This window comes from Oncorhynchus tshawytscha, linkage group LG05 (assembly GCF_018296145.1).
Source record: "Oncorhynchus tshawytscha isolate Ot180627B linkage group LG05, Otsh_v2.0, whole genome shotgun sequence".
Taxonomy (NCBI): domain Eukaryota; kingdom Metazoa; phylum Chordata; class Actinopteri; order Salmoniformes; family Salmonidae; genus Oncorhynchus; species Oncorhynchus tshawytscha.
This window is the reverse complement of record NC_056433.1, coordinates 53,257,556-53,272,730: the sequence shown is the minus strand read 5'-3', so window position 1 is coordinate 53,272,730 and position 15,175 is coordinate 53,257,556. Positions and strand designations below refer to the sequence as shown.

The window sequence follows — 15,175 nt, the reverse complement described above, 5'->3', positions numbered from 1 at the left end:
CAGATCAACTGTAAAAACAATGCACTGTCCTTCAAAGCTCATGTTGCTGTAATTCAGCGGTATGACCACAAGGTGTCTCTGTTGGCCTCTTGGGGAAAAAAGGCAAGGTTAAATCAGATGGACTAACTAACTTCACAAGTTTACCTTCTGCCCCCCCAACTCACTGTCTTTGATTGTAATGATCTCTGGCTTGTCCTTAGTCTGCTGCTCTACACCACATAAACACTCAGTAACCTTTGTCTCTGACATTAAAAGGGTCTCCCCAATACATTTTAGTACAGTTTACACTTAAGATGGCTTTAGCACTTGCTTTTTAGGACCATGAAGGATTCTGCCAATGTAGGGTCAAGTAAATCCCAATTGGCATTTTTAGTGTAATTGTTGAGGTGAGAACATTATTATAGGAACTAATGATCCCCTTTCACGCCTCTCTCCTTCCCGCTCTGGCTGAGGATGCTGGCTAGATAAGTGACCCTGAGGAGTGTGAATACAGAAATGAGTATTGTTTAGACATTCATTTTCACGATTTGTACGCTTGTCATCTTCGGCCCATTCAGGAAGATTAATGTATTCTCAAGGACATTGCATGTTCCCAGACTTGGATCGATTTATATTTTGTGTATCTAGCTAGTTTCATGGATTAGTGACTAGTCAGTCAACCACATATTGATCAGTACTGTAGTAGACATTAGGATTCAAGGTTATTTGTGTAGAATTAATATAGATCCTTTGGTGATGAAGATGTATAGCACGTTTGTATTGGCTCCTTGCTAAATTACCAGTATGAAACCATTGCCACCTTGTCTCTTTTCCTTGACTCTGCCTACGTATATGGTGATGGAATATTGTGTATGTGGAATGCAGGAGATGTTGGACAGTGTTGATGAGAAAAGGTTTCCAGTCTTTCAAGCTCATGGGTATGTGTATCTTTCATCTCAATTCAATAGTTCTAGCTATGTGGCCTAAAGATATCTGGCCGAACACCAAACAGTGACATTAATACGGATGTATTGCTATTTTTCCCCAGGTACTTTTGCCAGCTGCTAGATGGCTTGGAATATTTGCACAGCCAAGGAATAGTTCACAAAGATATTAAACCAGGGAATCTACTGCTGACGACGAATGGCGCACTAAGAATCTCCGACCTGGGTGTAGCAGAGGTGAGCCCCTAATCCTCTGACTGTTTTCCGATATCCACTTTATATTGCAGTTTAATTGGGTTACCTTTATGGGGCCGAATGATTATCTGTGTATTCCTGTTCTCCCTCCCAAGGCGCTGCACCCATTTGCAGAGGACGACACGTGTTGTACGAGCCAGGGCTCTCCGGCCTTCCAGCCCCCAGAGATTGCCAACGGCCTGGACACCTTCTCAGGGTTCAAAGTGGACATCTGGTCTGCTGGTGTCACACTGTGAGTGGCCACTCTGACATTAATTGTTTCAGCTGGCATATTTATTTCATGCCTCTTGGGTGAAAAATACAATTTATTGAATTGAACATGCTTTGCTGTCTAATGTGATTTGAATTGCAAATTATCAGGGGCGTAACTTTGGTTTTAGAAGTGTGGGTGATATGTGTATATATATTATCCAGTCGGATAAACACTCCAAACAGCCTTCATGACTGCTCGGAGGCGTCTGCATGGTCCTAAACCACACTGTTGCCTTGTTTTTGTGTCAAATTCCAATGATAATACTGGGGGGGACAAAAATGCAATTTTAGAATGTGGTGGGGGTGGGCCAGTGAAAGTTGCGCCCCTGCAGATTATTCTTCATTAAAGTACTCTTCTTGATTTTGGAATTGTATTTTTTTTTTCCAGTTATAACATAACAACCAGCCTGTACCCTTTCGAAGGTGACAACATCTATAAGCTGTTTGAGAACATTGGGAAGGGAGACTACAGTGTTCCAGAGGAGTGTGGCCCTCTGCTCTCTGGCCTGTTAAGAGGTAAGAGTCTAGACCAGGGCTCTCCAACCTTGTTGCTGGAGAAATAACCCTACTCACTCCAACCCTACTCGAGGTCACCTGATTCTAATAATTAGCTGGTGGATAAGCTTAATTAGTTTAGTTAATAGCTGGGGTTGGACTGAACATACAGGAGGGTAACTCCAGGAACAGGGTTCAAGAGCCCTGGTCTAGACTGACTAACACTGCTGCTGGCACTCCCAATATTCTATTTCATGTTATTAAGCCTTATTAGAGATGAAAGCAGTAGTAAGAGTATTTGAGGGATGCCAACGTTGATAAATTATTTCTCAATTATGCTTTTAGATATATATATCAACAATTATTCCTCCAAATGACCATTCAGTGGATAACATTTTGTGAAAATCCCCCAAATCATGGCGTCTTTTTGCCCCGGTTTCGTGAGGAATCACTCATTACAAGAAGGGTATGGCCACAGAATTATAAGTGTTCCTCTTTATTGGACTTAATTTGACCGCTCAAATGTAGTTAGTAGTGATTCATTCTTGGAGGTTTGTCTTTTGGAGATGGCTTTGTGGTGATTGTACCTTCAGTGTCACAACAGTTGTTATTTTGATGTATCACGAATATGCAGTGTATTGAAACATTTTCTCAGGTAAAGACGTGTTTGAAGGACAGCCACTCTGTTTTTCTCGATGGACACGTTCATTATGCTCAAGTGTCTGTTTTCATTGTTGTCAAATAGCCCTGATTTTAAACACAGCACAAAAATAAGGACATAATGAAAGGAATAAATGCATCATCAAATTATTATGTAGCTGTCCATTACATTTTTGTATTTTTCTTACAGGAATGCTTGAGTATGACCCTGAGAAGAGGTTCTCAATACAAAACATTAGACAACACAAGTAAGTAATCATGCTCCCTTTCTAGCTGAAGCAGCAGTTGAACTTACCTCCATACTTGCTGAAGAGAGTGCTTTTAATTGAAATGCAAATTCAATCGGAGATTGGGGCAGCAGCAGCAGTCCGGTGATGAGCGATGTCCGATCTATTTCTTTTCAACATAGGATGATGAATGTAAAGTGCTCGAGGAAACAAGCTGTCACTTTAGTGATTGATTTGTTGTCATTTGCATCTGTGCTCTGCTGAAGGCCAAATTGTATCACTTTGATAATGATGGGAGGAGAAAACAGAACCCACTGCCTCTTTCTTGTATCATGTGGAGGTCTAATGTGAGGCCCATTGTGTTGGAACAGGCTTTTATGGTAATGCAGCTCCTGTTTGTTTACAATACATAACCTATATGATATAGGCTACTGCACATTACCCACCACAGAAAAACATAATGGCCCATGTGGCTTACAAAGTTACAAGTATGGGCTAGCAAATTTAATTTTGAAATGTAATAGGGCCTGTTTATGTAATCAGTAGGCTGATGCATATATATCATATATTTCCCCTAATGTTAGAGCCTACCTCTTTCTATTGTTGCTTCATTCCTTCCTCGCTTTCAACAGTTAAATGAAATGTTTTTTGTCCTTATCTCATTCTAATAACATCCTTGAATAGCATAGGTTTAGAATTAGACGCAAAAGGCTTTAACTTCTCTTCACAAAGATTGAACGGTCAAGGGTCTGAACCGTTAACTGCTACGGACCGCTATTGCGCGTTCGCTCTTCTTTCAAACTACCCATGAGTTCGATTGGCTGCTGTATTTAGCATTCAGGGAACAAGAGCTTGCGTCCCTATTCAAATAGTCTATTGGTATAAGTAGTCATGTCCAGCAAGCTATTCCAGTCTAGCTTTTCCTGCATGGGACTCCAAGAGCTAAGGAACGTTATTTAAGGAGAGAGGCCAGTGGAACACAGGAGGTTCCGTATTGCGCAAGAGACAGAGGCTGTAAGTTAGAGGCTTATTATGCATAACCCATCATTAATTAGACTAATATAAAAGCTGATACTGCATTGAATTTATTACCTGAAAGAGGTAGACTAGGACATCTATATATAAATCTAGATCTGTTTTGGAAGCAATTTGAATGTAGTTGATGGAGAGCGAGGACATGGAGAGAGTGCTCGCGCGTGCAATGATTTAAAGTAAAGATAATCGAGTGATACGCCAGCTGGATGGGTAAATTAGGCACGCATGCTGTCTTTATATTATTGTAACATAGGCTATGTTGTAGCAAGTGTAGGCCTACCTGTCACAGGAAGAAAAGAAAAAAAGGTTACCGTGATGAGATCATAGGTCTATATGCCTCCATAGTGAGATTGGCTGTCTGTCCCCACCCTGAGGATTGATTCATCATGCAGAGTTCGTAGCGAAGCTAGATTTAGACATTGCATATCATTTAACAGTTCCATTTCATGCCATGCTTTTCATAAATCATTTACCGGGTTCTCACAGCTATTTTATCCTGGGAGAAGTGAGTGGTTTTGGGAAATAAATATCAATAACCGGGTTCCCGCCATTCAACCTTAGTTACAACCAATTATGCTTTCAACCTTTTGTATGCCTCTATCTAACATCGTCAAGAAGTCATGTGGTAGTGAGATCTGTTGCCTTATTTGGTGCTACCTCAGGGCTTCTGATGAGCTGTAGTTAAAAAGGCATCAGTCAGACAGGCAGCATTTCCCTGCCCAGCCAATCTATCGCTCCCTCTCCCTCTCTCTCTCCTAACTTTCCATTTTTTTTCCCCCAAGCCCTTAAAGACTCTTGACTACATGGGCTGATGCTCTGGTGAATGCCGGCTGCAGTTACCATGGCAACATATGACTGAAGCGTATCTGTGTGATGCTAGAGCTCGGGGAGGGAGGGAAAATCACGTATTGTATTCACCGTGGGCGTCTCAAAACTGCTTTAAAATCATATTTCATTTTGGCTCGCTGTATTGGGTGCAAAATGGAATGAGAGAAAAATGATGAAAACCGGTAGGGTAGATACATACACATGCTTGTAATGAACTATGTTGGCATCCCGAGTGGCTCTGCGGTCTACGGCACTGCATCCCATTAAATGAACTATGTTTGAGAGTTGGTTTAGATACCTCTAGCATATGCTTTTTCAATATTCAGTTTATTAACATGGCTTATTCATAGTTTATTAATTTGATAGTAAATGTGTTTTAACTTCATATTTCTTTCACTTCCATGTATGGATTGCACATCATGATAGGATGTAGTGCGTCCCGTGTTGCCTAACCTACCTTAGTGCATGTTAATAGCAATTATTCAAGAGTACGTAATCAATCGCTCCTTCATATGTGGTCCTTCTATGTGTGGCCAAAATAAACCAAGGATAAGGAGATGTAAATAGGAGCTGGAGAAAAATGACAGTATAAATATTTAACCGGGCAGATGGGTCTTTAAAATGAATTACCCAGCTCTGTGCAAATATTAACATTAAGGAGAATTACAATGGGTAGCGACACCATGCTGGAGTCAATGCAACTTTAATGTCCCGGCTCCTTAGGGGCCCCCTTCTCGTTAAGTGAAGCAGTTTCACTAGGCTGCTTTATGGAGACTTGATACTTATTATCCTACCCTACACACACACACACACACACACACACAACATTATTACCACACACACACACACAACATTATTACCACACACACACACACAACATTATTATGCTACCCTACACACAACACTATTATCCTACCCTACACACACAACACTATTATCCTACCCTACACACAACACTATTATCCTACCCTACACACAACACTATTATCCTACCCTACACACAACACTATTATCCTACCCTATACACAACACTATTATCCTACCCTATACACACATACACAACACTATTATCCCCTACTACCCTATACACACACACACACACACTATTATCCTACCCTATACACACACACACACACACACTATTATCCTACACACACACACTATTATCCTACCCTACACACAACACTATTATCCTACCCTACACACAACACTATTATCCTACCCTACACACAACACTATTATCCTACCCTACACACAACACTATTATCCTACCCTACACACAACACTATTATCCTACCCTACACACAACACTATTATCCTACCCTACACACAACACTATTATCCTACCCTACACACAACACTTATCCTACCCTACACACAACACTATTATCCTACCCTACACACAACACTATTATCCTACCCTATACACACACACACACTATTATCCTACCCTACACACAACACTATTATCCTACCCTACACACAACACTATTATCCTACCCTACACACACAACATCATTATCCTACCCTACACACACACATTTTACTGGCCTTGTCTTAAATGCACATCACAATTATACACTGAACACAAATATAAACGCAACATGCAACAATTTCAAATATTTTACTGAGTTACAGTTCATATAAGGAAATCAGTCAATTGAAATACATTAAATAGGCCCAAATCTATGGTTTTCACATGACTTGGAATACAGATATGCATATGTTAGTACCCTTTTTAAATGTTAAAAAAAAGAAAAAAAATGATGTAGGGGCATGGATCAGAAAACCAGCCAGTATCTGGTGTGACCACCACTTGCCTCTTGCTGTGCTACATATTTCCTTCTCAGAGTTGATCAGGCTGTTGATTGTGGCCTGTGGAATGTTGTATGGAACATTTCTGTGATCTTTTATTTCAGCTCATGACCCATGGGACCAACACTTTTGCATTTTATATTTTTGTTCAGTGTACATATATCAGTTGCTTTAAGTAACTGCTTATTCCATTGGTTAGCCTTCTTTATATAACTAGTGAGCGGAGGTGGAGGAGAATGGCTGCAGCACTTGATCAGCAAATAGCAGTGAGTGGGAGTGTGTCCTGTTATAATCATGGAAAAGCTGGAGAAGATTTTCCACGGAGGTGTAGATTGAACGTAAAAGAGTTGTACACACAACGTACAGAAAACACACAATCAATCCCACGTCACAATGTACAGAAAACGCATGCACCCACACAAGCACTCATACTGTGCGCACATACACCTACTTCTGTGGCCCCATGGCAAGGCTGTCGTCACTGATGCTCCATGTGTTACGAAACAAAAGGCCAAGGTCTCCACAGGCCTCTACCATTACTCACTCCTCTCAGAAAGGAAGCTGCCTGTTACATCGTGTGTTGCTTAGCTCTTCACTATTTCTAGCAATAGGAGGAAGGGGACGTGGGACATTTCTGTCTCCTAAAATATGAGCCCTGTCAAGGTGATTCTGCTTCATGACATGCAGGAGATTTAGTGGTGACACATACTGCAGTGCAAATGACAAAGAAATCCTTGGTCAGTTGTCATGACACATCGCTCTATTGTTGTGCATTGCGGCTCTGCTTCTGTTGTCCTCAATCCACACTTATAGTCTGCCCACTTCAGAGCAAATCATGCCTGGCTGCAAAGACTACTTTGTTGTCCTGTATTTACTAGGGCTGGGAATTTCTAGGGACCTCGCCATACGATATCATCCCGATACTGTATTGTGATTCGATATTGTGATTTTATTGCGATTTGGTGTTCCAAACATATTGCTCACCATATGTCTGCTGCAGAGAGACGAGGGAACCCCCCCATTACTAGTAGTTAGCCCAATGTGAGGACACTGGAGATTTGGCTTTGAAGCTGGCTTGGGAGTAGGCTTCTCACACTAACAAGTCTCTCTCTATCTCTGTACTGTACTTCAGTACAGTAGTTGAGTATTTGCATATCAAATTACTATGATAGTAATGGATGACAGGGAGTGTCTTTTTTTATTTTTATATGAAACACATGAAAGGCCTGTGCTCTTGGGAGAGACCAGCTGTTTCCACCATGCCCCCTAATTAGGAGACCCTAGTGTGTGTGTGTGTGCACGCTATTTGATGTGTAAATGAGTATGAGAACCAGACCTGGCTTCAAATACATTATCTAAGTATTTGTTATTTAAATACTTACTCTATGTATTTGATTATTTTCCAGGAATGTGGTGCTAAATCAACTATCTGTATTAGGAGTATTTAAAAAAAAAATGTTTTTTTTTATAAACAGCCTGCTATTTGAAACCATTTTCAAATACTTATTTCCCAATACTTTATTTCAAAACTCTAGGACCAAACCGACCTGGATTTTTATGCAAGGGAGTATTTGTATTTGAAAATACACTTGCCTGTGTATTTGAGTATTTTCAAATACACGCCAATACTTTCCAACTGTATTTCCAAATACATTCTAATATTCCACTAATTGTATCTTCAAAGGAAAAAAATCTAGAAATTCTTACTTTGAAATGTATTTAAAAGTAATTTAAAATAATTGAAATTGTATTTGAACCCCGGTCTGGAGAGAACACACACTGCCTAATGACGTGGTATATGACAGAAGCTTGCCTCTTTGTCATAGATGTCAAAGCCTGTCCCCATGTTCCCCTACATGTCAGCTGCAGAGCCCTGGGACATTCCCCCTTTAGTAGTTTCTTTCACACATTTAACAAGGATGTTACATATACAGTGCCTTCAGAACGCATTCATACCCCATTTTGTTGCATTCAAAATGGATTCTACAAATTAGAATTCACCCATCTAAACACAATACTCCATAATGACAAAGTGAAAACATGTTTTTTAATTTAAAATGCGGAAATATCTAATTGACATAAATATTCACAACACTGAGGCAATGCATGTTAGAATCACCTTTGGCAGCGATTACAGGTGAGTCTTTCTGGGTAAGTCTCTAAGAGCTTTGCACACCTGGATTGTACAATATTTGCACATTCTTCTTTTTAAAAATCTTCAAGCTCCGTCAAGTTGGTTGTTAATCATTGCTAGACAGGCATTTTCAAGTGTGCCATAAAATCGGCTTGAAATTCTAAGTCAAAACTAGAACGTGGAACATTCAACAGTCATCTTGGTAAGCAACTCAAATGTGTAGGATTTGCCCCAAACACAACGCATTGTATTCAGGATTTTTTTTTTGCAGTTTTACTTTGTACCTTATTGCAAACAGGATGCATGTTTTGGAATATCTTTATTCTGTACAGGCTTCCTTCTTTTCACTCTGTCATTTAGGTTAGTATTCTTGAGTAACTACAATTTTGTTGATCCATCCTCAGTTTTCTCCTATCACAGCCATTGAACTCGGTAACTGTTTTAAAATCACCATTGGCCTCGTGAAATCCCTGGGCGGTTTCCTTCCTCTCCGGCAACTGAGTTAGTAAGGACGTCTGTATCTTTGTAGTGACTGGACGTATTGCTACACCATCAAAATTGTATTTAATAACTTCACCATGCTCAAAGGGATATTCAATGTCTGCTTTTAAAAAGTTTACCCATCTACCAATCGGTGTCTGTCTTTGCGAGCCATTTATTTATTTATTTATTTATTTCACCTTTTATTTAATCAGGTAGAGTAGTTGAGAACAAGTTCTCATTTACGAGCATTGGAAAACCTGGTCTTACTGGTTGAAATTCACTGTTCAACTGCGGGACCTTACAATTATCTATATGTGTGGGGAAACGGATGTGGAAGTAATTAAAAAATCATGTTTAACACTATTATTGCACATGCAACTTATGTGACTTAAGCAAAGTTTTACTCCTGAACTTATTTAGGCTTGCCATAACAAAGGGGTTGAATACTTATTGACTTGAGACATTTCCACTTTTCATTTTTAGTTAATTTGTAAAAAATAAAAATATTTAAAAAAAAACATCATTCCACTTTGACATTATCAATCTCAATTGAATACATTTTAAATTCCGGTTGTAACACATTTCTTGGGGGAAAAAAGTAAAGGGATGTTAATACTTTCTAAAGGCACTGTATTGTGATGTTTCCATAAGCAAATCCTCTTGTTTAAAGGGATACTTCGGGATTTTGAAAATTTGGTGCTTTATCTATTTCCCCTGAGTCAGATGTTTGAAGGAAGTTGCCAACAAGCATTAGCGCAATGACTTGAAGCGGATACCCATAGACTTCCAGTCATTGTGCTAACTCTATTTAGCATTGTCTCGGGGAAACTACCTCTAACATACTGGACACTGAGATACACATTTTATCCACAAGTTAATCTGACTCTGGTTAAGTAGATAAAGGGTCTAATGGCTAAAATCCCAAAGTATCCCTTTAAGCAAATAAGGTGTCACTGAGGTTTTTTTGCCTTGGGCATCTCGAGCATTATTAAGAATTGGTTCTCAACTGACTCACCTAGCTAAATTAGCTGCACAAACAAAGAATAAGCTTGATGGGCCCAAAATGAAAGGCATATGTCGCCCCCAAAAATGAGGTAGGGGCCCACAATCTTTATTTTCAGTTTCTGGAATTTTTTATTCTGTAACCAATGTTCTGTGGTTTCAGCTGGGTAAGGAAGAAACACCCTGCAACGGAGCCTCTGGTGCCCATGCCCCCTAGTGCTGATCGGAGGGACGCGTGGCGTAGCATGACCGTACTGCCCTACCTGGAGCACCTGCACGGCTACGCCGACCAGGACGACGAGGATGACGACGAACTCTTCTACGGAGACGGAGAGATCATCTACTCTCAGGGTTTCACTATGACAGGTGAGAGACGGAGGGATAGAGATTGATGGAGAGGTGGAGCGATAGAGAAATGGAGAAGAATCTTTGATTTCTGAACTTTACAGCTGGTAGGCAGATAAGGTACAAACAACATAAATACAGTATGTTATTGTTACAACAGCATTATGTTGGTGGAGGCTTCAAGTAAAGTGTTCCCTGGACAATATTGTCAACTGTGCATTACATCCATGAGAATATTAAACATCTACAGTTGAAGTCGGGAAGTTTACATACACCAGTTTTTCACAATTCCTGACATCTAATCCTAGATTTTCCAGCTTTTATTTCTTTCATCACATTCCCAGTGGGTCAGAGGTTTACATGCACTCGATTAGTATTTAGTAGCATTGCCTTTAAATTGTTTAACTTGGGTCAAATGTTTTGGGTAGTCTTCCACAAGCTTCCCGAAATAAGTTGGGTGAATTTCCTCCTAACAGAGCTGGTGTAACTGAGTCAGGTTTGTAAGCCCCCTTGCTCGCACACGCTTTTTCAGTTCTGCCCACAAATTTTCTATAGGATGAGGTCAGGGCTTTGTGATGGCCACTCCAATACCTAGACTAACTTGTCCTTAAGCCATTTTGCCACAACTTTGGAAGTATGCTTGGGGTCATTGTCCATTTGGAGGATCCATTTGCAACCAAGCATTAACTTCCTGACCGATGTCTTGAGATGTTGCTTCAATATATCCACATCATTTTCTTTCCTCATGACGCCATCTATTTTGTGAAGTGCAACAGTCCCTCCTGCAGCAAAGCATCCTCACAACATGATGCTGCCACCCCCGTGCTTCACTGTTGAGATGGTGTTCTTCGGCTTGCAAGCGCCTCCCTTTTTCCTCCAAACATAAGGATGGTCATTATGGCCAAACAATTCTATTTTTGTTTCATCAGACCAGAGGACATTTCCCCAAAAAGTATGATCTTTGTCCCCATGTGCAGTTGCAAACCGTAGTCTGGCTTTTTTTATGGTGGTTTTGGAGCAGTGGCTTCTTCCTTGCTGAGCAGCCTTTCAGGTTATGTCGATTTATAGGACTTGTTTTTACTGTGGATATAGATACTTTTGTACCCGTTTCCTCCAGTATCTTCACAAGGTCCTTTGCTGTTGTTCTGGGATTGATTTGCACTTTTCACACTTTTCTCCCAAGGATGAACCAGACTTGTGGAGGTCTACAATGTTTTTTTCCTGAAGTCCTGATTTCTTTTGATTTTTCCCATAATGTCAAGCAAAGAGGCACTGAGTTTGAAGGTAGGCCTTGAAATACATCCACAGGTACACCTCAAATTGACTCAAATGATGTCAATTAGGATATCAGAAGCTTCTAAAGCCATGACATCATTTTCTTGAATTTTCCAAGCTAAAGGCACAGTCAACTTAGTGTATGTAAACTTCTGACCCACTGGAATTGTAATACAGTGAATTATAAGTGAAATAATCTGTCTGTAAACAATTGTTGGAAAAATGACGACTTGTGTCATGCACAAAGTAGATGTCCTAAGACGAGGGGGGTGGTGCATATTTGTAAACAACAGCTGGTGCATGAAATCTGAGGAAGTGTAGATTTTGCTCGCCTGAAATAGATTGCTGGCCACGCTACACGCCTAGAGTTTTCAGCTATACTTTTCGTGGCTGTTTATTTACCACCACAGACAGATGCTGGCACTAATACCGCACTCAGTCAACTGTATAAGGAAATAAGCAAACGGGAACCACTCACCCAGAGGCGGCGATCCTAGTGGCCCGGAGACTTTAATGCAGGAAAACTTAAATCAGTTCTACCAAATTTCTATCAACATGTTAAATGTGCAAGCAGAGGGAAAACAATTCTAGATCACCTGTACTCCACACACAGAGACGCATACAAAGCTCTCCCTCGCCCTCCATTTGGTAAATCCTACCACAACTCTATCCTCCTGATTCCGGCTTACAAGCAAAAATTAAAGCAGGAAGCACCATGACTCGGTCTATAAAAAAGTGGTCAGATGAAGCAGATTCTTAACTATAGGACTGTTTTGTTATCACAGACTGGAACATGTTCTGGGTTTCTTCCAATGGCATTGAGGAGTACACCACATCATTCACTGGCTTTATCAATAAGTGCATCGAGGATGCCATCCCCACAGTGAATGTATGTACATACCCCAACCAGAAGCCATGGATTACAGGCAACATTCGCACTGAGCTAAAGGGCAGAGCTGTCGCTTTCAAGGTGCGGGACTCTAACCCGGAAGCTTACAAGAAATCCTGCTATGCCCTGCGACGAACCATCAAACAGGCAAAGCATCAATATAGAGCTAAGATTGAATCGTATTACACCGGTTCCGACACTTGTCTTATGAGGCAGGGCTTGCAAACTATTACAGACTACAAAGGGAAGCACAGCCGCAAGCTGCCTAGTGACATGAGCCTTCCAGACGAGCTAAATCACTAATATGCTTGTTTCAAGGCAAGCAACACTGAGGCATGCATGAGAGCATCAGCTGTTCCTGATGACTGTGTTCACGCTCTCTGTAGCCGACGTGAGTAAGACCTTTTAAACAGGTCAACATACACAAGGCTGCGGGGCCAGATGTATTACCAGGATGTGTGCTCCGGGCATGTGCTGACCAACTGGCAGGTGTCTTCACTGACATTTTAAACATGTCCCTGATTGAGTCTATAATACCAACATGTTTCAAGCAGACCACCATAGTCCCTGTGCCCAAGAACACAAAGTAGCACTCATGTCCATAGCCATGAAGTGCTTTGAAAGGCTGGTAATGGCTCACATCAACACCATTATCCCAGAAACCCTAGACCCACTCCAATTTGCATACCGCCCAAACAGATCCACAGACGATCTCTATTGCACTCCACACTGCCCTTTCCCACCTGGACAAAAGGAACACCTACATGAGAATGCTATTCATTGACTACAGCTCAGCGTTCAACACCACAGTGCCCTCAAAGCTCATCACTAAGCTAAGGATCCTGGGACTAAACACCTCCCTCTGCAACTGGATCCTGGACTTCCTGACGGGCCGTCCCCAGGTGGTGCGGGTAGGTAGCAACACATCTGCCACGCTGATCCTCAACACTGGAGCCCCCCAGGGGTGTGTGCTCAGTCCCCTCCTGTACTCCCTGTTCACCCACGACTGCATGGCCAGACACGACTCCAACACCATTAAGTTTGCAGACGACACAACAGCCTGATCAACGACGAGACAGCCTATAGGGAGGAGGTCAGAGACCTGGCCGGGGTTCCAGAATAACAACCTATTCCTCAACGTAACCAAGACTAAAGAGATGATTGTGGACTACAGAAAAAGCAGGACCTCTCTCTCTATGCCACCTTTTGTTCTTGTCACAAATCCACAGACACACACAGGGGAGGAAGTGGCTTCTCTCCAGCCTGATTTAGTAATTAGTCATCTCTGGGTAGACTAGATGGTAATGGGAGGTGATTGTCTGTGGATTTTGTTCTGTTCTGTTTCCATTTGTTTTTTTTCTCATCCTCCCATTTCTCTTTCATAATAATCTGATGTAACCAGTAGCCAGACGCTTATCTAGTGCAGGAGAGGAGACCGCCAGGTCTGGTGGAGCCAAGGGAATGCTGCTGACATAGTGCACTGCACTACGACCTACTAAGGACTCACACCATGACACACATGTCAATGTTTTGTGAAGTTATGAAAAAAAAGTTGAAGTACTATGTAGTTAAGGGGTGAAAAGCAGGAAGTCCGGATAGCCGTTTGGTTAACTGTTCAGCAGACTTATGGCTTTGGGGTAGAAGCCTTTTTGTACCAAACTTGGCGCTCCGGTACCACTTGCTGTGCAGTAGCAGAGAGAACAGACTGACTTTGACCATTTTTAGGGTTTCCTCTGACACTGCCTCCTATAGAGGTCCTGGATGGCAGAGAGTTCGGCCCCAGTGATGTTCTGGGCCATACGTATTACCCTCTGTAGCACCTCGGTCGGATGCCGAGCAGTTGCCATACCAAGCGCTGATGCAGCCATTCAAGATGCTCTTAATGGTGCAGTTGTAGAACTTTTGAGGATTCGAGGGCCCATGACACATCTTCTCAGCCTCCTGAGGGGGAAGAGGCATTGTTGTGCCCTCTTTATGACTGTGTTGGTGTGTTTGGGCCATGATTGGTCCTTTGTGATGTGAACTTGAAGCTCTTGATCGTCTCCATTACTGTCCTGTCGATGTAAATGGGGGTGTGTTTTGCCTTTTGTTTCCTGTAGTCCACAATAAGCTAATTTTGTCTTGCTGGTGTTGAGGGACAGGTTGTTGTTCTGGCATCACACTGCCAGGTCTCTGACTTCCCTGTAGGCTGTCTCATCATCGTCAGTGATCAGTTCTACTCCCGTTGTGTTGTCAGCAAAGTTAATGATGGTGTTGGAGTCATGTGCGGCCACACAGTCATGGGCAAAGAGGGACTGCAGGAGGGGGCTAAGCACACGGCCCTGAGGTTAGGTGATTGATTGGGTTTGAGGGTCAGCGCTGCAAATGTGTTGTTGCCTAGCTTCAGCATCTTGTCAAATTCTATTATCCAATAGCAGAGGGAGTTTAATCCCAGGGTCCTTATTAGTGAGCTTGGAGGGCACTATGGTGTTGAACGCTGAGCTGTAGTCAATGAACAGCATTCACATGTAGGTGTTATTTTTGTCCAGGTGGGAATGGGCAGTGTGGCGTACAATAG

The 15,175-nt window shown here is 41.8% G+C and overlaps 1 protein-coding gene across 1 annotated transcript in view; it reads left to right on the top strand.

The window, feature by feature from the left end:
* LOC112250849 (serine/threonine-protein kinase STK11) overlaps positions 1-15,175 on the top strand; it is a 30,443-nt gene that overhangs the window by 2,890 nt on the left and 12,378 nt on the right. The window contains exons 5-10 of the mRNA XM_024421335.2: positions 828-917; positions 1,028-1,160; positions 1,274-1,410; positions 1,819-1,946; positions 2,776-2,833; positions 10,273-10,475. Coding sequence (XP_024277103.1) covers positions 828-917; positions 1,028-1,160; positions 1,274-1,410; positions 1,819-1,946; positions 2,776-2,833; positions 10,273-10,475 — 749 coding nt within the window. The remainder of the gene's footprint in view (positions 1-827; positions 918-1,027; positions 1,161-1,273; positions 1,411-1,818; positions 1,947-2,775; positions 2,834-10,272; positions 10,476-15,175) is intronic.